Source organism: Harpia harpyja, chromosome 7, assembly GCF_026419915.1.
Source record: "Harpia harpyja isolate bHarHar1 chromosome 7, bHarHar1 primary haplotype, whole genome shotgun sequence".
NCBI lineage: Eukaryota > Metazoa > Chordata > Aves > Accipitriformes > Accipitridae > Harpia > Harpia harpyja.
Window position 1 is genome coordinate 34,878,336 of NC_068946.1, and position 24,121 is coordinate 34,902,456.

Below are 24,121 nucleotides of genomic sequence, written 5' to 3' on the forward strand. Positions count from 1 at the left end.
TTGCTTCCATTCCCTGGACCTATGAAAGGAACACCAGCAAGGGAGCTGCATTAACGTCACCTTCCTATTTATTATCAGCTGTTAAACTCAAGTCACTTTTTTAACTAAAACCAGTCCTTCCTCTATATTTGATGACAATATATACAATTTTCAATACAGCAATCAGTTTAGTTTTATAATTGTTTTTCACTGAGTTAGTGATCTTGCCACAAAACATGAGGCATTATACCACATATATTTTATAAGCAAACTCCCTTCCTTTCAGCATATTCAAAATACTTGTTACAAAAGAATGTAAGACCCACTGCTGAAAAATATCCTTTTAATTAAATTAATGGGGGATTTTCCCTATAAACATAATTGCAAATGATTTTTTAACACTTTTCCAAAAGGTCAAAAGATAGGTGACTTCTAAATATTCTGTAACTTTTTGAAGACCTGATCTTCTTTCTTGAACTCATTTTTAATCACAGGAAATTTTTTGAATCATGTACCATATTTATCTCATCTCATAATCTTTCCTGGCTTGCCTCTCAGAGCCATTAATTCAATGCTCCATCTGCTACAGTTGCTCATACTGCAGGTGACATTTATATTAGGTTTTTTTCCTCAGAAGAAAATGTATTAGAAAAGGTAGTCTGACAGGTCTTTATATCCATTTCACAGACTACACACAAAATATAAAGATCATCCATGTAACTATTGACAGAACGATGAGAGAACAAGTGAATACAACAAGATGTGCACCAAACATGCCCTCTTCTTACAAGTGAGATGGAATTAATCACATCTATCATTCAGCCCTCCAGTAAGTTTAAAATACAGCGTGAAAAATGTACAAGGAGACATGAAAACTGCCATCCTACTCTACACTTTTTACTACTCCTTCTGCTTAACGCACTTAGTCAGAGTTTATTCCCCATACATCCAGGAAAACTGGTAGCAACAACAATATTACATACTTTCAATACTAGAAATGGGGCTTTGAATTTTTTTTCTTTTCCTTTAAGAACAGGTTTTATACCAATTCTTTAGAGCAAATGCAACCATGTAACAAATGGCTCAATGACAGATTGTTTGGACATGCTACAAACATGACAGGATTGTCCCATGGCAGAGGTGAAGTAACTGGATATTGGTTACATAGGTGGTATCTAGACTGCCTAGCTGACATATTTAGAGATAGGAACCTGAAGGAGAACAGCTTCTGCTGTCCCTATACCTCCAGGTTTTGCTGGCTCATCTCAAAGTTAATGTATTAAAAAGTACACAATAACCGGCACAGGGAACTTTCCAATAATTTCTTCTTTTTCTAAATAAAAGGGCCTATAATGGAGAACAACTGTTAAAAAATGTTTTTTAGAACAAATGCCTTGATAAGATGACAGATCCCACAAAATCTGGGGTGAGCTGCTGAGCATTTGAAAGCAAGCCACTTTCTACCAGCCAGAGTCTTGGTGTGTTCAGTGGACTGACCCCCAGGCCCTCTTAACCCTATGGGGCAATGCTTTCTCTGGAAATCATTGCACCACACTAAGCTATTCCTCCATTTCCATTTTTTCTGTGTTTATAGTAATTCTTACTTTGTCTTAAAATTTACTGCCAATTAGATAATTCTGGATACATTTACTCAGGAGAAGAGAAAAAAAAAAAAAAAAAAAGGAGAGATCCTGAAGAAAGAAGTGTTTCTGAAACCTCTAGCCCTGCCTGTCTTTCAGGCCCAAATTAACTACAGTTCCCTTCTACCCTTCAGTTCATGTTAGGCTGCGTAACAGAAAAGAGTAGAAGTAGGGAGACCATGGAAGAGACAAGAACTGGCAACAGTATTGGTCACCAAAGAACAGTAGAAGAAATTATTCTTATAGCTGTACTGTCATAAACCATTTCTCTCTTTTCCTGACATCTGCTCAATGCCTAAGCTGAGGATAGAAGTAGCAGAGAACACTGAATCAGGAAACTCTCCACCTGGCAGAGTTTAGTAAAATTCTGCCTGCGCAGGGAAATATTTATGAAACAATGAATGGGATTTTTCTTTTTCCAAGTAGTAGTCAAATATAAAGACAAGATCCCCCTCGGGATCAGCATCACTATTCTAGTTCTATGCCTACCCAGGAAATTAAAAAGAGCAGAGACAGCACTCTTTCAAACAGTTTTAAGCAGCACTTTCTGTTGTTTCAGATTTCAATGTCAGGAAGAAACTTTTCCCTAAATATTCCTATCTTCTTCATTATCCACAAAAAAAAGCCAGAAATGCCTCTACCTTCTTATACCTAAATAAGAGCCCAATCTATTTTTGCACACAACACACCATTTCCATATGATTCTCAAATCTGTATTTAGTGTCAGCCTTACAGCTGGCCTCAAGCAGCCCATGGTAAAACAAGTGTCCTCCCCCTTTGCAGGATACCTCCCCCACTGCAGGATATTATAAAGCCTTTACCAAAGCATTTACAGTATGCTGCTTATCAGTGACACAGTCCTCCTAAATTGTTCTGCAAAAACTTCTCTCTCCTGAAAGCCATACACCTGGAACAAGGAGATGCAGGACTGCAGTTAGCAAGTTCTATTTGAGACTTGCACACCTGGGTCCAAATGTAAGAAAGAGGAAAGGCTGGGAAGGCAGCAAAGATAAGGCACAACTGCATACCTACAAGTTCAGTACAGACTCCATGGTAGAGCTGGAACTGTGTCAAGGACAGAGTAGAGGGTTTACTATGGCAATCTGATACACTTGGGCCTTAGGGCAGCCTTACCAGAGCAGGTATCATTGTAACACGCCAAGACCCTCCGCCTAGTCCCAAAAAGGTTTATATATTTGCAAGTCACAAAGCGTTCTGGAGAGGAAACTGCGGCATATAGTACAGATCACTGTGCATTCTATAGATATATCTATCTTGCAAAAACAGCTTTGTCAAGGACACAGGCATCTGCTGGCTAACAGGAGTCAAATCTTTTGTACACATGGATAACTGCGGATCTCTGCAAAAATGTGCTAATCTAACTATATTTTGTCTTGCAAGAGTGAAGATCACCTTAGCACGACAGTGCCAACTGTCTTGTCATTAGCTCCATTACCACAATGACTTAGAAAGAGCTACTCTTGTTACTATACACATACATAAGAATCTCATGTGAGAACTTTTCTTTTTTTTAAAGAGCTAACACTTAGATATGTAAATCCTTAGTTGGAAACTGTGTTACCTACAGCATTAATATTCTCAGTGAATTGATTTTTCTTTTTTAAATTTTTGATAATGAAATTCCTGGGTTTCATTTCACAATAGGTTGACACTGATGGGGCCATAAATCCTGACGAGAGAGAGAGCTACCATTTTATTTTTTTCGCAAAGAACCCAAGCAGGAGAAAGTATACCATGAGTCAATTCTTCAGACATGACTTAAAATGAAAGCAGTACAGGCTGCACTCTTCACAATCCAGTCTTTCTTATAGTATCAAGGCTGTAAAAGCTTATTCCTCGTCCAATACTGTATGCACTGCCCATCATCAAAACCATCAAAACTACAAACTCGTAACTCAAGACTAGCAGCTTTTTAGGTACAATTTATAACAATCACTCTTTTGAAGGAAGCTAACAGATAAGGCCTGTAGAAACTAAGCACTGTATTTTCTTTCAGAGATGAGGCTGAAGAGCTCCCTAATAAATATAACTAAGAATTTTACCAGTCACAGAGATCTGTATTTCATCATGCCATGCACCACTCAGTTCAAATGCCTCTCTAGCAAGTAGTTTCTGAACAGCAGTAGAAAGAGAAGTGGTTGAACAAGCCCACAATTCCAAGGGCAGTTCTACCCTTAGGGAATGTTTGTGAATGGAATTAACACTCTTAGTGCAACCTGAGTCAAATACAGCTGTGCTGCTACAAATGTATGAAGGCCACGTTGAGAAGCAACAACAGTTCGTAACCGTCATTTTTAATTACATGTTCTCAGTGAGTAACTTTTTCACAATGTTCTTGGTATTATGATGAAATCAGGAGTCAGCTGTTTTGCCTAGCTTGATAGCTTTAACTTCGTTATTTGAGAAAGAAAAAAAGAAAAGGTTAAGAAATACAGCTGCAAGCAGAGCAGCTACTAGCTGACCAGCAGTAAGATAATTATGACATGTTAGCAGAATGAGACAAGGACTTATCTATTTTATGGGAAGGAAGTCAGAAAAATACAATACATTTTTTTTTCTCCAGGGTGCCATAGAAGATGATGTTTAAAAATTCTTTCTTACCTAATCCAGTTTGCTCCAGGACTTGCTGTGTTCTCAGCTGCTGCAACAACAAACATAAAAAGCAAAAGCTTGACAGCCTTCAAGACACTTGAGATCTTTGGCACTTCTCCAACTGTTTCAAAGTAACAGGCTACCAGAGCTAACAGTTGTTGACATACATAAACCCAGCTGCATGCACTATAGTTCTATTCCAAAGCTGATTAACAACAAAAGAGAATAAGGTGAAAAATTAAAGGTTGCATTCCTTACCTGACATAGCTCCTGTTGGCCATATGCTGGACTCAGCAAAAGGTACTGTCTCTCTGAGCAATAAACCTAGAACAGGTAAAGGCTGAATTATTAAACAAGAACATGAGGAGGTCTCAAAAGCACATGATGAATGAAACAGAAATTTAAAACTTACAGCCTGATTTAGTCTGTAAAGGGAACTTAAAAGTTTCCTGAACTCTTGCTCAATTGATCTATTTCAAACGCTAAACAGCATATAGAAAGAAGCAGGATGATGCTTTATTGCAATGCAAGGGAATGATGAACACAGTCCCTTAAACTGCCTCCATACCAGTCTCTTACAAAGTAGAATTTGACCAAAATGGAAATATCTGGTTTTATCATATGGTTGTTGTATACATTCCTATTCCACTGGCCACCTCTCTTTTCAGTCATTAACTGCTAATGTGCTTCCAATACTGTATTTTGGCCTCCAGGTTTTTGTACCCAAGACCACAGATGTGCTCTTCAAGCAACTTACAATTGCACTGATACAGTCTCTAAGTTCATACAGTATTTCAGGTTTAAAATTGGGTCATCCAATTAACTTTGAATATGGCACAGCACAGCAGGAATGAAATCTATGGATTTCTGGGCAAAGGCTGGAACTTCTTCTACATAACTTTGCATCTTTTGATACTGCTGATAGCAATTATAAAGTACCAATCAACATAGGAAACCTCGCCAGGATGAAAGGAAAAATTGACATCAATTTCTCAAGAGAGAATCTTCTAGTTGCTCTGTATTCTGTTCTGCAGAATTATTATTATTACTTGCAATGCCATGCAGCAGACACCAATGACTAGGACAGCATTCAGAAAATGACATTATCTATTCAGACACTTCACACTGCTCCATCTAAATCCTAGGTTCTTAATTCTAGGGGTGGGAGACACAGGACTCATCTTAAGTATTCAAATGTGAATATCCACATGGAAGTTGGACATTTAAACTGACATTCAGAACAATAAGAAAGTAGGACCAGCATGTGGAGCCCAGAAGGGGGCATCACAAAGGAAAAGGTCATATCGGAAACTCTCTTTGTCTGCATGGTGCCCCTGTGAAACTGGGACTGAGGGCCTTAACTTGCTTACTCCACTGAAGTACCTCCCCCCACTTGGAATTCACCTTTCTTTCTTATACCCCGCTCTGAACTCCTCTAGGTTTGAATCTCAGGAAGCCAAAAGTCAAGTGGCTGGCTCTCGCATTTAGACACGAAGATGGACAATTAGTTCCTGTCTTCTATGAATAAAACCCACCTAAATACAAGGCAGGAAGTATATATTTATTAACAGAGGTGCCATCTGCTTTACAGAGTCGACCTTGCTATTGAATACATAATTTTCAGTCACTGCACACAATGTGGGAATAGTAATTCAACTCAGATTAAATACAAGCAGATCTTTTTTTCACCAAAATGCCCAGCTTAATATATTGTTGAAGCTTTCAGCCATGAACACCGATGCCCTGGAAACTACATCCCTTTCAAGTGTTTCAGGCTGCTTGCCACAGAAATCTCTGGGGCTTAGTGCAAGCATTGCTCTGTGAATTGGAGGGGTAAATGATTCCCTGTTGTTTCTGCTGCAGTAGTGGTGTGACCAGGAGACTGAAGGAGATGGGATTTTCTTGTGAATCATGGAAACTGTGTGTAAGGTGAGAAAGGTCCACGCAAAGCCAAAAAGTATAGTCTCCATGCAGAACGTTAGACAAACAGCTGCCTGAATACAGTCATAGCAGTAATTATGCCATTATCTCAGGTGGGCTGAACACATTCACCAGTGTACCGAATGCACCTCTCTCCACAGTCAGTATGCTACCATCAGCACAGGAAGAAAGAAAAGAAAATTGACTCCATCTACTTTAATTGTCATCAACCATAATCCTGCCATCAGGATAGGCAGGCAAACAAAGATCCGTTTGCCCTAGTCTTATACTTTCTCTTGATATTCTGACCAAGAAAGTAGTGGGTACAAGGGCAGAGGAACAGTGAAAGATGCAAAAGGACATGTATTAGCTTTAACTCTTCCCTTATTTTGAGATATTTGTATCTCATACGTGCTCTACTACTAAAAGCTACTCTTTTTATTAATTCGTATCATGCTACGTCAGGAGATGCATTCGTTTTCCTGAATTTTCTTCTATTTCATTAGAAACATTGTAAAATTAACTCAGTCCAGTGTTTTCAAATGTGTAGTTCTGCAAACATCTCCTTTTTCCACATAAAATATCAGTACTCCCTCTCTACACAGCAGGGTACAGTCAGCGCCTGAGGAAGGAACAACTGGATGAGGGGCGGAGAAAAAGAGGACCAGCCAGCAAGAGGCTACTGACATGCCTTGTTCCTTACAAAGCAGCAGCAAAGAATGAAAAATCTTATACTTCCTCCCCCCTCATCAATGTGCCATTACCACAGGCCAATTCTCAGCTGTGTTCAGCAGAGCTTCTTGCCTGCTGTGCAGCATTCAGATGGGAAAGCTCAGCCTTACACTGTCAGACATTTATCCCAGAGTAATGGCATTCTAGCCACAGCCATCCAGCTTTCCAGCATTGACACAAGGAAAGCGTGTACGGCCTTACACAATGCATTATTCAAAGAACTTCTCTTCCCCAGAGTGGGGAAAATTCCTTGCAGAAATTTTGCACAATTAAACAACGACAGTTTATCAAGTTATTTTTCAGGTTTCTGGTGTGGCACATCAATCCCAAGGCCTTCCTTTGTTAATGCTGCATAAGGTTCATTGTGGGGTTTCCTTTTGCTGAAGTGCCACACAAATCAGTCACATCTCATCACTCCAGACAAACCATGCTTTCCCCACTATTTATATCACTTGTCCAACTCCCAAAACGAGAGCTGTACAAAGATGTGAAAGATGCACGAAAGGCAGGACAAGCTAGGACAGAAGTAGCAGGAGACTGATTTCATGCTTTAGATAGTTGCTCCTTCTCCATTTCTACCTCCAGAGGAGTCTCCCCACTTTCCACAAAGAGCAGAACAGGTGCTTTCCTCAGCTGCACACTGTAACTCCTTGGGTGACCACCACCTTCATTGTGCACTTTTCTGTCCTTTAGATTCTCCTGCTACAGCTCCCTTACCTTCTTCCTATCTCCCCTCCCCATTTTAGGAGCTACATGGTTTTATCAAACAGCACAGTGATAATCCATCACAGCAAATGAGTCCACATATTTGATTCCTCCTGTTAGCACTATGAGGAATGTGGGTCCATATTTTAGTCTGTAATGCAGGAGTCTCTACTAAAAATGCCCACTCTGAACTTGTGTCCTGGATGATTGCCAGAAATACCACAGCTTGCTTATTCTACTGCAGTACAGCTCCGTTCAATCTCGTGAAAACAAATTAAACAGTAGCAAGAACAAAAGAAGAATTCCTACTGACTGACGTGGTGATTGTTCCTGCAGGTGCAGAGCATTCCCAACTTCCCTGAAACAACCAAGCCAAAGGTGCCTTTCTGTTCTCTGGCTCTACATTACTGAAGTTCAGCTGTAGAATAGACTGGTAAAAAGTATAGCGCTCACCTGGCCAGTTATGCTCAGGGTTTGTATGAGGCTTTTTTTCCCCTTCTCCTTTTCTGTTGCTGATCCATAGGCTATCCTCTCACCTTACTTTCTCCTCCCTTATATTTCCTTGGGTTAGATCACTAGAACTCACCTCTAGGGAAGGGAAGTTTGTAAGAACTAATGCATGGAACTACAGACACACAATGTATCACACACACTAAGTGTGTTCAGATGACAGCTTAAAACTAGGGCTAGGGAAAAAAAAAACACAACAAAAAACCCCACCAACCATTTTTTTAAGCAGAACAAAAGCAAATCAATACCATAATTTTCAGTACTTCAAAACCCCTCCCTAAACATGAATGTTCTTTGATTACCCTCAAGCACTGCGCAGTGCATCAGCACTTTGTTCATTATTCCCTTCTCCTCCAATTCCTCAGTGGCAGAAGACTGGTAAAGACAGTAACTTCTCTTTTTGCGACACAAAATGTTTCTCTTCCTCAGACAAGCCCGTGCTCAGGAGCCCCTTGTTAGTGAGCCTCTCCAGGCATTAGGACAGCAAGAATCATTGTCTTTGTCCAATGAACTTTTTATTCTGAATGCATTTGGCAAAAACACTGCAAAACTGGTCCTGGCAGCTCTTAAAGCAACCAAACAGCCACTGCGCTGCTCACTAAATCTCTCTTCCCTGCAGTCAGGAAGTCAATAATACAGGTACAATATTTCTTCTAATCAAGGATTTTAGATGGTACCGGATAAATCACTTACTCTGCACATACATCGACAGGGTAGCACAACATTCTGAGGAAGGAACCACACAGCGGCCCTCACTCTCCAACCTGCACAAATGTATTGCTGCAGATAATGTTGCTACAGCTTCCTAGCCGTGGAACACCATGGAGCAGCAAGTACCAGCACAGAAGTTCATATTTTCCCTGTTTCCCAAATGATCCATTTGCACTTAAACTGACCTTCCATTTTAAAAGGGTCTGAAGCTTTTAGAGATCTGTATCGACCTTGCCTTCCAGCCAGACTACCATATGAAAATCTTAGCCCAGGAGAAAAATAGCTTTGCTTGGTTCAAGTCACATTTTTATTTTTGAAATAAAACTTGGGTGAACTCTTCTATTTTTACTTTATGTGCTACAATGTCAATAATTTACAGCAACTTGGATAAACACTAGAGGATCAAAGAATATAATGTCAGAAAAATACATGCATTACAGTTTGAAATTGCACATTAAGAACTGAGCTGGACTTCAATTTGGGGGTACAAAAAGCATCTAAGAAAGGGATTCCATGTATTTTCAGAACACGTTCCACAAGACTCCACAGTAGGTTAAAATATAACCAATTCACTGCTTTTACCAGAAAATCCTCAGTAACTACATCTGATTTGCTGACACTGAATCAGTATTATTATACATCTCCATACTAACATAAATTTCTGTACAAGAACATAGTTTCCCACTTAATAATTTCAAAATACCTCAGAACAAAACACTGATCCTTGGTTCTCACAGTGCAGTGAAATCGGAATTCCAGAGTGGAGATTTAAAGGGGAGAAAAAAGTGAAAAAACCTAACTTTTAAATATTAAAATTAAAAAATATTTTGTATTTACACAGAACTAAATGCACTGCTTCAGAGAAATAACTAGAAAGACGTTTCAAGCTAGTCTCTTCTTGATTTCTGCACAGTATTGTCTACGGATGACGGTACCTCTTCCTTTCTTTTGTTAATAATTGCATACCTGTATGTACCAGGGAGGGAGAAAAGGACACATATATTTGCTTAAAGGAATTTATCAAATATTATAGTATTGGCAATGTCTATTATGGTTCACTAGTTACTAGTAGGTCGCTTAAAGTACTATATACTAGAGCCAGGTCTACTTTGGTATTCAGGGAACTTACAGAGACTTTTCTTCAGTTATTCACGGCTTTGTCCCGATGTGCCTGAATCCTGTGTCACGCCTACTTACTTCTTGCCTTGTAGTATCGTCTGCCATTTTTAATCATTTAATCATGGAGATTTTTTTCTGTTTGAGTACTGCTTACCTATAGATTTTGGAAAAATAGGTACAGCTGATGGCCACCTGCAGAGGCTGGGTACCCGCACAGCCTCAGCCGCACAAGCGGGCCCCAGGCAGCCCACGACCCCCACCTCAGCGCAGCGGGCGCCACGGCCTGTCAGCGGGGCAGAGGTCGCCATCCCTCCCCTCCCCGCCGCCATCCCCGGGGCTGAGAGCAGACTTCTCTGGGTCTCGGGGAAAAGACAAGTTCCCGGCGCTAGCGACGAGCCCTGCCGGCACCGACTCCCTCAGAGAGGTGACGGCCCCTGCCCGGCTCCGAGCGCCAGCGGACTGCGAGGCAAATAGCGACCGCCATTTGGAAGCCCCTCTCCGCTGAGGCACGACCCCCACCCCACACGGCGGCGGTGCAGCCCCGCAGGGCCGGAGACCTGGTGGGAGCGGAGCCTCACCCCGCCGGCACAGGGAGAGACGGTATGCAACGAGGCACAGCTGAGGAGCCGGGACAGCTCCGCCCCGCCCGGGCCGTGCACCGAGGCGGCGGGAGCGGCCCAGGCTTTTGCTGGAGGCGGGGGCGGCGCCACGTCCTGTCAGGCAGCGCCGCGCGGCTGTGGCGGCGCGCGCGGCTACCTCAGGGCGGGCGCGGTCATCGCTGCTCCCTGCGAAGGGCAGCGCCACGCCCGGAGGGGAAGGGCCGAGGTCTCTCAGAAAAGGCCGGTTAAACACCGAAAAGAAGAGTAATGGTTAGTGAGCTTTTAAAGAAGTAGTTAGGAGCAAGAAATAAAATTAATGCCTATATATGCATAGTCAGTGTTAAATAGCTTTCACTGAAACTAAACGCCTCACTTGTCTTTGTGCCTTCGGTTTATTGTCCAGAACAATGAATTGCGAGTGCAGCTCCATCTGTGCTCTGAGAAATGGGTCCTGGTGGAGGAAATTATTTTATAAAGCACTTCTCCCCCTGTGGGAGTGAGCGTGGAGGACTCCCCCCATCTTTGAGCTTCTCCTTTTATAACTATTAGCCTTTATTGGTTTAGCCATTTTTCAGGTTGTTTCTGGTTGCCTGATGAGAATAAATTCAGGTAGATGTTTCTCTTAAACACTTCTTTGCTTACAAAAAATCTCAGAGAAAGAAATGGGAGGCTGGTCCTTTGCTCAACATGGCAGTGCTTTTTTCAAGTGAGCACATCATACAAGGCTCCTTCTTACTCAGCTTTCTGTAGCAATCTCTCTGGAAGCATTTTGCCAGCTCATCATGACCACCCTCTGCTTCTTCCACAGAGTTTTTAATTGTATCTGTCTCATATAATGAGACATGCTGATCCATAGGATAAGCAGATCTCTATTTTTGTAGTCAGAAACACGCTGTTGGGCTCTGATCAGCCTTGCCCCGGCGGCTGTGTTTTGGGTGACAATTCCTATCATTCTAATTTAATTTGTTACAAATAAAGAGCAACTGCTATATTCATCAGCTTCAGTGAGGTCTGACTCACTCCACAGCATCCAGTAGCCCTTCAAATATGAAAGCACTAGATCCGTTCTCATCTGTATTTAACTTAGCAAGTAGTCTGTAAGTAATCTTAATTAAAAAATGACGAGGAGGGCTTTATATCCATATATATTTTCATGTGTATTTAAGATGCAAACTTTAAAGACAGAGGAGCAATGGCATTTCTCCACAAAACTCTTCCAGCACCACCTTTATCCATTGCTGTGCCAGTTTTGTTTTAACAAGGCAGTAGTTTCTGACAGTGAATTGTCATCATTCTGGCCAAAGTACAGTAGGGTTTTTTTACCTTTCTCTTGATTAGTGAACTCTGTGCTTTGTAATCCTATAGACACACATTTTCTTTCTAGCATCCACATTCTAGTAAATTACATCAAGATAATGCTTTATCAAAACTGAAAGTAACTGAAGCCAAACGTTGATTCAGATGGTCAGCAGGAAATGTAAATCCTATGCGTTTTCTCTGAATTTAGTCCATGACAACATTAGAAGGAAACTGAGGGGATACAAGAGTCTCCAGAAGTTTTGCTGAGCAGTGCTCCATTTCATACTATTGTTGTTTTGTTGAATTTTTGTACACTGGAGTATACAAAGTCTTCATCGCAAGCCATTATTTTCTCTGGTTGTCTGCAGTTGTAAAATCCTGTAGTATACAGGATTATATAAACACTATAACAACAAATTGTAACATAGACAGTAAATAGTAATATAGACACACACCTGGTCAAGCTGACCCTGTTGGACAATCAACAGGCTTGTCCAAGTGGGATCCAAATGTTTAATCCTACATGCCCTCAGTTTACAGAAGTTGTAACATACTTTAAAACATCCCTATCAGTTGTGCATAAGGTTCTAAAATGTCATTGTTCTTTATCAAGTTACCCAAGAAACACCTAGATTCAAGCAGAAATAACATCTACAGGCACTATTCTGCACCTTTTCCCTCAGTATTGTCAAGAATTCTTTTAGAATCAGAATCTAGAAGCTCTGAGTAGTCGCAGATTTCTCCCAGATTCATATGTTGGTTTTTGAACCATAGAAATTTCCTCAATTATCACTAAATAATTTTGGCTTATACAATCTAGACCTTCTTGAGCTCTGTTACAAAAGCTCATTTATATCTTAAATCTTCTTTATTTCAATCTCTTGAGTTTATATTTCTCTTGTGCCTGCTTGCTTATTTCTGATGCTGATGGTTTTTCACTCCCTTTTCACTAGGTCCTTGCAGGCCAGCTAGAATGGCTTTTCCAAACACTGCCAGCCTGTTCAAACATACCTGTTTCCAGTCAGGGTACAGTCATGATGGGTAACTACACTGTATTGGAGCTACATGAGTGGTATGCTTACAGACTTCAGATGCCGTGGTGGATTTCCAAACAGACAATGGTCTTCCATGGTGCAGCAATTTTCATTGCAATGGCTTTGTAAGTACAACTGGAATTCACAACTTGCCAACAGAGTCATCCACGAATCACAGAAATACCATAATATGGAATTTGAAAAGGCAGCTAATTAATTGTAATTTAAAATAACGAAAAAAAAAGAAAGAAACAACCCCCCCCAACCCCTTATCTTAATTCTAACTTGCCCATTTCAGCAGGAACAAATTTCAGATCACATAACTCTTCCATTTTTGTAATGTTACACAGGTTAGAGGAATTGGTTTCTTTTTAGTCATGTTCTTTACTGGCACCTGCACTTCAAAGGTCTGTCTTTGTTAGCAATCAGGCTGTTAATGTAACTGTTTGCAGTAATAGGAAGAGTGTCAATCCTAAACTGCAATTTACATGAACATTGCTTATCCTGCAGCCAAACCGAAACAAGCCATATTTAAGCGCAGTCATTGTTTTTTGTTGTTGCTTGCAAATCTCAGGTAGAAAAGAGCAACTCTTAATTGTTGTAATATTTCTGGTTACATGTGGAGTGATAATTGACCCATTATACAATGGCTCTACTAATGCCAGCTCAGTGAGAGATCAAGCCATTCCTAGTTTTTCTTTAGACTGTATTTGAAAATTAAGTAATTTGTCATTTGCATGGCCATGGCTAGATGCCAAAAGGTGAAAAGCTATTATTAAATGAAATGTTATAAAATGCTATAGCCTCAAGAACTGAATGGGAATGGAGCATTTCTTAGGTAGTAAATAGTCTACAGTATTTACCTGATGAGCTTTTCCGAAGTACATTCTATGGAAGCATTCAGTTGCTAAACATTAAGTAGGTGGGGTATTTTGTGAATTTGTTAATGTTTAAATTGACATACAGTATTGACTTGTAGTGAAATATGTAACCAACAAATTATAAATGGAAGTATTTTAATCATAAAACATATCATTATAATGGAACCTACTCCTTCCGCAATTAAAAAGTTGAGATGCACTGTCTTACCCTGATTTATAATCTTAAAATCTTATTTAAATGGATATACACAAACATTATTCACTACAGTAGATCCCTTTAAAAGTCAGGAGGTCCTCATGCTTTTTAAATACCTGTTCATCTCTGTGCGCATTTTTCTTTGCCCGGAGATGAACTTGTGATTACAAACAGAATGCATGATTGCATTAACCTACACACATCATAAACACTGGTGAATCAGAAGTTAATGTAATAATACTAAACGGGTTTGCTGAAAGGGAAAAAAAACAGTTGCTGAAGACTCTAAGGACACTGCTGAAATGTGTACTACTACCGTGAAAATCTTAAGGCAGTTTTAAATTCCGGCTATGCAAATATGGATACAGCACTGAACTCTTAAGTATCTGAGCTAATGTGTATTGTGTCATATTGTCTTTTCCTACCAGGTCATGTGGGTGCTGCTTCAGTTTTCCTTTCTTAGCTTTTAAATAAATGTGAATGCACCTTGTTCAAAGGTTGCCACTGTCTTAGAGAAAACAAACATAAAAACCTCTGTGGTTCAACCAGTTCTACACATCCCTTTCTTACCTCAAGAGTTTGTCAGCCTTCTGCTTCATTAATAGGGAGACCTCACACTAAGACTTCCCTCCATCAGTGCTTGCCTCCTCTTCCAAATCATGTTGTATTTTGTTCACATGGAAACATCCCCCATCCTACCTGATACATCCCTCATCTGCATCTCTGCCTAAAGAGTAGGGTTGCTGTATTTCTGAGAACAAAAGAATAAGGTAAAGGGAAGGATAAGGTGTGCAGAGACCATGGTATGCTGTCATTTCTAATAGGTCTCTGGGAGAGTCCCAGAGCCCTTTTCCAGTCCCAAGTCAGGGCTTAGACTGCAGGAGTGTACATCAGGGCCCCTGAAGGAAACAAAGCTGCCAATTCTCAGCCTGCTGAGCCAAAGCCCAGACTGTCTGTCTGCTCTGTCCTGGAGCAAGCAAAATGCTTCAGTTCAGAGTTCTCATCTCTAAATCATAATTTCATCCCAAAGCCCTTCCTGTCCTAGAGTGCCCCCTGTCCCATTCACCACCTGAGAGGAAAAGCAGGACATGTGCAGGTACAGGTACAGTTAGCTGTGTCCAAGGGGTCTAAGTAGCCAAGGTCTTATTGCAGTTAGGCTTTCATTTAAACAGATGTCTGAAACGACAGCTACTAGCTGTGCATACTTGCATACAGATGGTTGCTCTAGCTGAGACATGTAGTTTTGTTCTCATTTGCACTGGTAGAAGAAAAATCCTGAATACAAAACTACTGCATTACTTGAATACAGAGGACAGCAATGGCAAAGCAACTGAGGAGTTTTAAGGCATGGATTCGAAGCAAAAAACAGCAAAGGGGACTGAAAAGGAGAGAGAACATCCATTAAAAAATTACTTCAGCAATGAAGGAAATGAAATACCAGCAATGTTAATAATGTAAGAGTGGATTCCACTGCCTCTGAAATCAACGTAAGCAGTGAGAAGAATATTGGAGCTTTACGCATATATTCAAAGATGATTTAAACTAGAAGCCAGCAGCTGCAGTGTAGTCAGATAAGGACTATACAAGTGCAGCAAAACTGTGTAGGTAGCAGCACAGCATTAAACAGTAATTACACTTGCATCCGGAAAGAGCAGGAGAAGCAGTTCAACAATGTAACAGTTCTAGCCAAGGCTAAAGTGCAAGGTACATAACCACAGTCCAACCCTTACAAATCACAAGCACAAACTGCAGACCTCAGGCAGACGCCCGGACACAGAAGGGGGGAGAGAGAATGCCTGATGTAGAGATAGCACTGAAATGTAAATAGCATCACTGAACTATAGGGAGTTAGAATTATATTGGATTCATTCCCAGCTCTAAACTGCAGACGAGAGGTGACTCAGAGGACTTAAAAGCCAACAACAAACAATACACATAGAAGAGCCTACATGCTGTATATTCTAGATACCAATTGCCAAGAGAAGGATCCACACAGATTCTAGCGATGTGTACCACAGTTAGCAGTACCTAATGTGTAGCTCTTCCACAACATGGGTCAGGTTACCCAAATACCATAAACTTACCCTTTATTCTGCAGAGCTGGAGTGTGATGCTCCCAGGAGTAGTCCTTAGTCTTGCTTTGTACAGCTTTCTTCACAGAGGCAGCAGTAATATGACTTGGAGTGCCATTACCACCTCTCATGGATACATTAAGAATTATTGCTGGGCAGACTTGGCATAATTATTATGTTTAAATCTCTGAATTTACCTTTAGTGGATGAACATCTGAACCACTGAATGGCCTATATCACCCAAATTCTAGGCCTGAGTAAGTATGTGGTACATTATTAGTAAGTTTGGAAGGTGAACTTATCCAAATAATCATTTCCCTTTCTCAAAGTTCTTTCTCCTTCCCTCTTCCCACATATAGCATATTGCCCCCCCCAGCACAGAAAATTAAAAGCTGCAGAAGGAAAAAGTAAAATGAGATGATATTTCATGTTAAGAATATCCTATGCAAATTCCCAATAACTACACTGTATACAATTCTAATAAATAGTAGTGCTGGGTAAGAGAAATGTACAGTTCTTTATTTGCTGCTTTTTTTCTTACAGCTAATGAGCTCCCTTAGTGTTCAAAATCCATCTTTGCTGCCACACACTTACAAAGGTAAATCACTTGAATGGGCTGAGCTTTCTTCTATTTATTGTTGCTAGGGGAACCACCTTGTTGGTATTCACCGATGTAATATGTCTTTTGACATGTGTTTCTGAGGACCAGATGCAACACAGCTCTGTAGCATTCAGTGAAAAAATGTACTGCAGCATCCTTGGAAATACACTCACACAGAAGAGCAGCATTACTGTAGTACCTTAGCTTGAAATTGTTTTGGATTTCTTACTTGTTTCTTTAGACAGATAAGAATTGTAAAATTATAGGTAATAATCTGAGTAATACTGCCTAATTCTGCCCACAATTTAAACACAAAGAATCCCAGTCTGTGAAATGTGTCACTAAAATAGCACCCATCTAGTTTTTTTTTTTTTGAACACTTGTTTCCTTGTATAAGGAAAATTTTCCATATGAAATCTTGGTATTATCAGTTATGTGACCAAAAAACCCCAATCCAAGTAGGGATGAAGTGGAAGTATGAGCCATTTCTGAATAGCCAGGTATCTGAAGGTTATTTGAATGACATCAATCACTTGCTGGAAAGTATCAATTGTACAAATACAGCACTAGACTCATGAAAGGCAATAAGCATCTTTGACTCTCAGAATGTATTTGTTTCTTGAGATAGCAGCTTCTGACAGGAAAAAAAAAAAGATTATATAGAGATACTGAAGAGGTATCATTATGTCCAGAGTCACGGTTGACTATGGGAAACAAACCAATTTTAGTTTCCTGGTGATTTTGATTACTGCCAAAATATCTGCATGGGAAGGAGTGACATTTGAGGTTGGAGGCAACAAAGCATGAAAACATGCAGAAAGCACGAAAGTGAAGCATGAAAGGGCCATATCTCACTTAGGTCCTGTGTGCACATTTATATTTCTTTGATGATGGCAGATCTACTACCTGGATTGCTGTAACACCAGTTGATCTACCATTATAAAGCAGCACTTATTTGATTTACTTACTGAAACAAACAGGAGGTGTTACCTGTCTTAAAGGAGCTTAAAAGTTAAGTGTGAGACAAAACCAACACAATGAAGTGGACAGCTAGAGAACCTAAATGAAACAATACTTAACAGTCCCTTCAGCCGCCCTGAAAATCTTAAGTTTAACAAAACCTGCACGTCTATAGTTATATGACACATAACTTCACACCAGTGGTTCTCACCACGTACCTTGTTACAGTGATCTCTGAGATTAAAACGGCAGCTCTTAGCTAAACTCTCGAGAGCAATGGGAAGTTGTCCTAGAACACAGGCAGTATCTTTTAGGGCCTGTGGAGATACCTTGAGAAGATGCTAAGTTAATTTTAAGTTTTCAAAGCTGATGTTAAACAAATCTAAAATGACTAGCACCACAGAACAAGAAAGCAGCCACAGCCTCTACAAACTAGTTTTCAAGCTGTACCCCCTGGCTATCCCTGCATAAAGTGCTCTGAGAGAATGCAATTTTATTTGCAAAGTATTGTTATACAGTTGCAGGGGGCCCTCCAGCTGTCTTCGGGTTCTTTTGTTGTGGAATACTACACAAACAAGGTAGTTACATATACAATATGGAGACAACAAAGACATGAAAAACGTGGCTGCATTACACGGAGACAGCCCCAGCTTTTCAAAGAAACAGAAGGAAAACAACACTTCCCACAGCAAACTGTATTAGTGGCTTCAAGAGCCAGGTGCAAGGATATTCCTTGACACCTGAAAAACAGAGGCTCATTATCTGCTTTCGGTATTTGCCAGTACTTTTACGTAATCCCCGAGAACATGTTCTGATTTGGTCCGTGCTTCAGTACACAGTTCCATTCTACTTTAACATGTGACCCATACACATTTAGTCACCACATTTAAGGCCAAAGCATAGAGGCAGTAGATATGCCCAATACTTAGAAAAACTGTTGTTAAAATGAAGGAAGCAATACGTTTGGGGTTTTTTCCAGTTTTAATGTCTGAAAGGTATCTTGCTTTTTTTTGTTGAAACGTTAAAAAAATTAAAAATTCAACCATGAGAAATAAGCCCAGCACAATAATTTTCAGTCAAAACTATTAAAAAGTTTAGTAGTCATGAGTTGAAAGCAGTCCTATGATGGGAAATGTATTAGACAACAGGTGATGTAAGCAATTCCAGTAGCTAAAATAATACAGACATTATGGGCAGCATAAGAAATTGACTGAGGGAGTTTGATTTTACAGGAAAACAGTTTTCTCCCAGAAAATTCCTGCTCCATGACAGCATGTAATGGAAGAAAGAAAAAAAAAATTAACTCCAGTCCTTAAAACATTTTCTCCACACTCAGTGCAAATGGAAACGTTTACCATCCATGTGGTACATACAAGGGATAAAGACAAAAGGAATAATAAGCTGTTTATTGGGTAGTCAATCATTCAATGATGTGAGGGGTTTCCATGGAACCAGCTCCTGTTTTCACAAATTAAGAGACCAGCCTGCTCTACATCAAATGACAGAATTACAGGAAATGGCTTTTTAAATAATGGTACTTTCATGAAAGCTCATTTTGAGACATTTTAACTGGGACTCAGAGCTAAATTTAAAACACTTTTCAAAAGAGTGGGGTTTTTTTCCACACATTTTCCTGTACCATGCAAAAGCATACATTGCAAAAATCATGTTTCAGGGTAGTAAGATTAGCTTTTTGAAACTATCATTTATTTAATGAAATTCAATTTTGCTTTCTCAGTATTTCAAAGAAACACAATATTTGAAGCATGTGGCATTAAATCTCCTGAATATTATTAGTGCTAAGAAAGTACAAATGATACAGTGAATAAAAAAAATTAAAAGCTATCAATTAAAAGGATTTTTTAATTTACTAAAACATCCTGGCCCATTTATACAGCTGAGTATTCATGCAGTGTTTGACTTCACTGAGAATATGCTTTTCCTATTTAAGGACATCCATTTCCAGGAATTAATAGCTAGTACAACCTAGCAGGATTGCAACTGCAGTGACAGGACATCATAGTGGCAGAAGAGGCAGGGTAAGTCACAAGGCTGAACCCGCAGCAGCTGGGGCTCTTCTCAGTGTCAAGAGCACTCGCAGGCAAACAACTGCCCATCTGAGAAAACATGAGTAGGTGCTGGCGGCACTACACCCTACCAGAAGGAGGCATTCACGTAGTATGGCCTTCAGACCAGCAGTAGTCATCTCACTGACTGTAGTGAGCAGCAGTCCACACAACAGAAATTGTCACATAGAGCCAGCCTCCTCAGATTACATGCACTCGCTTATATCCCGCAGTTGATAATTGAGAGCTGTGAACCTCCATACGCTGGGTCAGCTCATTCCTGTGGTTTTCTTACTTTGCAGACAGCATAATTTCATTCTTATCTAAGCTAATCCTCAGACAGGCTCCATTCATCATTACCCCCACCTCTGAGAAAAGAAAGTGAAAAGCAGGACTGCAGAATCTGGGTTAGATGAAAATTACATCTAAATCATATCAACATCAGCACAAAACTAGCTGTCTCCTCTGGCAGCTATACACACAGCCCAGACTGATCCCATGGGATTCTGAAGTAGAGAATAAGATTTGTTGGATACTATAGCAAAAGATCCTCTTTTTAAAGGAAAAATGTCATTTGCTTGTGAAATACTGTCAGTTATGCAAGATTCCTACTGCAGAGGTGATGAAAATATGAATTGAAAATTTCAGGCCACCACTAAAAGACACTATTATCCAAAGGTCAAGGTCAAAACAAGACTGTTTCACCAAATTTCTCAAAGGTCAAAAGAAAAGGAAAAATTTAATACATATATATATACACATTCATCAAATTGAAGTAATAGTTATTCCAGAAACAGATTTGACAGAAAAGATGATCAAGCACGGTTTTCCCAGAAGTACAGTTTCTCAACTCAGCATTTTAATTTTAGCAGTTTGCAGCAGCAACGCTCTAATAGCTGGCATAAAATTAAGCACAACTTTAAGTGGTATAGTTACGAGTAAAATAAAATAATCCAAATTACTAATACAAAATACATGACTGTGTGTAAGTAATAAAAAGAAAAAAAACATAGCAGATTTACTCTCTATGCAAAGTACTTTGCATGCATAAGCTTTTGACATTTAAGTAACTGCCTGGCTATCAGGTGGAATTCAATAATAACTACATTTTGGATGACTGGGGTAGAGAGAAAAAATTTCACAAACACACAGATTGACAGTAGACTTTTATTAACATATCTTACAATGTCAATTACGGTATTCCTAGTTTTATACTCTTCTGATGTGTTATAAAGATTGATTTAGATTCTACAGTAATGTACTGTACTTAAATGATCATTCATACAGGATATCACACCAGAACATTTGAGTAATACACGCACACACCACTCGAGTTTGGACCTGTTATTTTTCAAGGTTAGCTTAATAAAGTAGGATTAAAAAAGTTATGGGGGAAATCAAAATTCTTGTTTAGCAGCATGCAAGGATATTCAAGTACAATTTTTCAAGGAAGTGATTTTTTTTGTTTTGTTTTGTTTTGTTTTTAAATTGACTGGTGACTAATTCACCAGTACTAAAATAAACACTATGAAATACCCAAATGTTAAAGTTAAGGCTAATAGTTTTACTTCACATCCATATGCACAACCAGACAACATTCCATTTTAAATAAAACACAGTAATCAAATTCTGGATACATTATCTCTTGTAAATATAGCATGGGAGCTTCAAACTACAGATTACTCAAGTTCATGAGCCCTGTAATAATGTTATGCTGGAGATGTAAAGAATCTTTTTGCTCTTTAACCACACTTACAAAATGGCCTGATATTCATAATGAGCAATGCAAAAATATTACAGGCAGAACTTATAATACAGTATCAAAAAAGTAATATTTTGGAAAAGACACAGCCATTTAGTTGGTGAAACAGAGTAATTCTAATCTTACAGGAAGTACTGTAATACTTTTGAAATATATATATATATATATATATATATTTATATGTATGTATAAAAACCAGCATCCTTTATTGTGGGTTTTTTTGACTTGCAGGTATCCAGAAAAACTCATTGTATTTACTTACTTTTCCTTCTGTCCATTCTCCTTGATTGCTATACAGTCATTTTATTTCCCCTATACACTTTTCACTAGATAATGACTTCCACTGGGGAACTGTTTTCATTGTATATGTGGTTTTATCATAAGATGTTTTTATTTTACACATATAAATTTTATTTTACACACAAACTAGGAAAGTCAAAACTACCAGGAACTGCTTGGTAGTACTGTACGAAATAGCCAACAAATGTCCAACACTTGTGAAAAACATTAGTAGCAATATATTACATACCAGTATTTTAACTATAATCTTTCCTACCTACTTACACTGTGGGGTTTAGCCCAGTCATGCTTGTTCTCATGAATTTCTCAGCCCTCTAAGCATAAACTGTTTTGGCATTCATCCACTGAGGCTGCACATGCATTGGTTGTTCATCTAGGCTATCTCTGTTGATTTTTTTTTTTCTTCCTTTTTAGGAAACCAAGCAGAAAGAACAGTGATTACTCTAAACAAATACAATATAGAGGAACCTCCTGAAGTGACAGGAAAGATACAAAATTATGTTTCATTTGCAGAATAGCCTGCACATTTCCAATCCAATCATTCTGAAAAGTACATCTGGTTTGAAATGACAAGCAGGTTTATGGTTGTTATGCTTGTAACTGGGATCTGCTATGTTGGGCACCATACAAATTCTCTATATACAGCAATTTCTGTATGTGTTATCACTAACAGTTTATTCAACTGATTTGGGAAAAATCTCCATTCTGGAAAAGACCAAAAAAAAAAAAAAAAAGAAAGAAAGAATATGTATTCTGGATTACATTAAGAGCAATAAGATACCTAATTTACAGCTATTTCACTTATTTATGGAGGAAAAAAAAATGAAATTCCTGAGAATGCATAAGTTTTCAGTAATGCCTGAAATATTTCAATAGACCTCTCATGATAAGTGAAATACTCTTTAAAATTCAACTTTCAGACCAATTGTTACCATGCAGTCTCACATCATTTTACAAATCCTGTCTAATTACAAATGTGTATCAAGCAAAAACCGCAAACCAACACAAAAAAGGCAAAGAAATTTTAGTCAACATATTTAGTAGATGTAGTAGACATATACACTGTTTCAGCAAAAAATTGCGAAAAACTCAACTACATGCAGAGAAAAATAAAAACCTGACAGCTATCCCTGGAGCCTCTAAACAACTGTAAGTAAAATTTGTGCTTCTTAACAATAATGGGCTTTTAAAAACAAGAAAAATGGACTACTGAGTGCAATCAGATTGCTCACAGCATTCTGAGGATTTAATTTCAATTATTGTATCATTATTTAGTAGCAAGAGCAGCTAATTTTGCAAAAATTTCACATGTTGATGAAATTCCATTTCCCTTTTATGCCCATACCCCACTCCACCCCGAGCCAAAGAGCTAAACTCCCATTCAATTAAAGCTATTGTCAGTCAAGATGCATTCATTCACGGTAACAGCAGTGATATGGTGTGTAGAAGATGATGATGATTTACAAGCCATTATAATGTGGCCCCCATCTTTTATTGATATGATCAAAAGTATGAGACACCCACTGCTGCTCAAGCACTTTGTATCTTTCCTTGCATATGTAGAGAGGCTTACCACGCCTGTAGAAAAAAAGAGAAAAAAAAAGAAAAACAAAAAAGAAAAACAAATGGTTAACATGCCAACTAAATGGAAAACTGCTTCATTATATAATCAACACACAATACTCGTACAACTTTTTTCCCAGGGAAAGCGTGCATTTTTATTGGTAAGGGGCTTTTGCTTTTAATAAGGTAACTGCTGGGACTTCCCTTCCTCACTCTTGGATAGCAGAATCCAGAAAACATCTCTTGTTCTCTCAGGCATGTGTCGCATGGCAGCTACACTCCTCCCCTACACTGGAATCCAACTGCATCAGTTGATTAAAGGCCAAGCAACAACTTTGGGAGAGAAGTGTTTCCCAACGCAACACAGAATTGACCATCACTGGGAACAGCAACATAGGAATCTGTCTGTTGGGTGCCTGGTGTGTATAACTCAATGATCATGATTATACCACCTTGCGGAGGGGCAGAGGGAAGAAAAAAATGTCAGTCCAACTTGAAGTAAATGGGAATTTTCCACTCAAGGAAGGTAGAGATCTGTTATTGTCTGTTATTGCATGTATTGCATAACATAAAGCTGATCTACACAGAGGAGCAACAATGAAACACAGTTATAATGAAAAATTACCTAAGATCTCGGTCTTCTTCACCATGTGCATCTAGATAAACAGAACCCCAAAGGCAGAAACGATGGCCTCGTATGATGATGATTACAGAAGCATTAATCAAAAGAAATATTCCTGTCCCAGCTCCACAGTTTTGAGAATGCTGTAATATGGGTATAGAAAGGGAAGATGCAAAGATTCTGTTACTGTCTGTCAACTTTATAACAAAAAGGATTTAAAAAAAAAATTAGTTTTGC

General features: G+C 39.2%; 2 protein-coding genes across 18 annotated transcripts in view; both read right to left on the reverse strand.

Moving 5' to 3' along the window:
- The window catches only part of MYO3B (myosin IIIB), a 213,454-nt gene extending 202,871 nt beyond the window's left edge, over positions 1–10,583 (reverse strand). For 4 of the 11 annotated variants that reach the window (XM_052793195.1, XM_052793194.1, XM_052793193.1 and 1 more), the window contains exons 1-3: positions 9,940–10,461; positions 4,491–4,556; positions 4,242–4,281 (exon numbers count right to left, since the gene is read on the reverse strand). In XM_052793195.1, the coding sequence (XP_052649155.1) occupies positions 4,242–4,281; positions 4,491–4,497 (47 nt within the window). In that variant the 5' untranslated portion in view covers positions 4,498–4,556; positions 9,940–10,461. Of the gene's footprint in view, positions 1–4,241; positions 4,282–4,490; positions 4,557–9,939; positions 10,463–10,486 lie in introns of those variants that run through there. The other 7 variants (XR_008236070.1, XR_008236069.1, XM_052793198.1 and 4 more) reach the window with 5 other exon arrangements.
- Positions 10,584–20,790: 10,207 nt separating this feature from the next.
- Positions 20,791–24,121, reverse strand: part of UBR3 (ubiquitin protein ligase E3 component n-recognin 3) — a 124,668-nt gene continuing 121,337 nt past the window's right edge. For all 7 annotated transcript variants that reach the window (XM_052792906.1, XM_052792905.1, XM_052792904.1 and 4 more), the window contains 2 exons: positions 23,888–24,027; positions 20,791–23,277 (listed from right to left, as the gene is read on the reverse strand). In XM_052792906.1, coding sequence (XP_052648866.1) covers positions 23,160–23,277; positions 23,888–24,027 — 258 coding nt within the window. In that variant the 3' untranslated portion in view covers positions 20,791–23,159. The remainder of the gene's footprint in view (positions 23,278–23,887; positions 24,028–24,121) is intronic.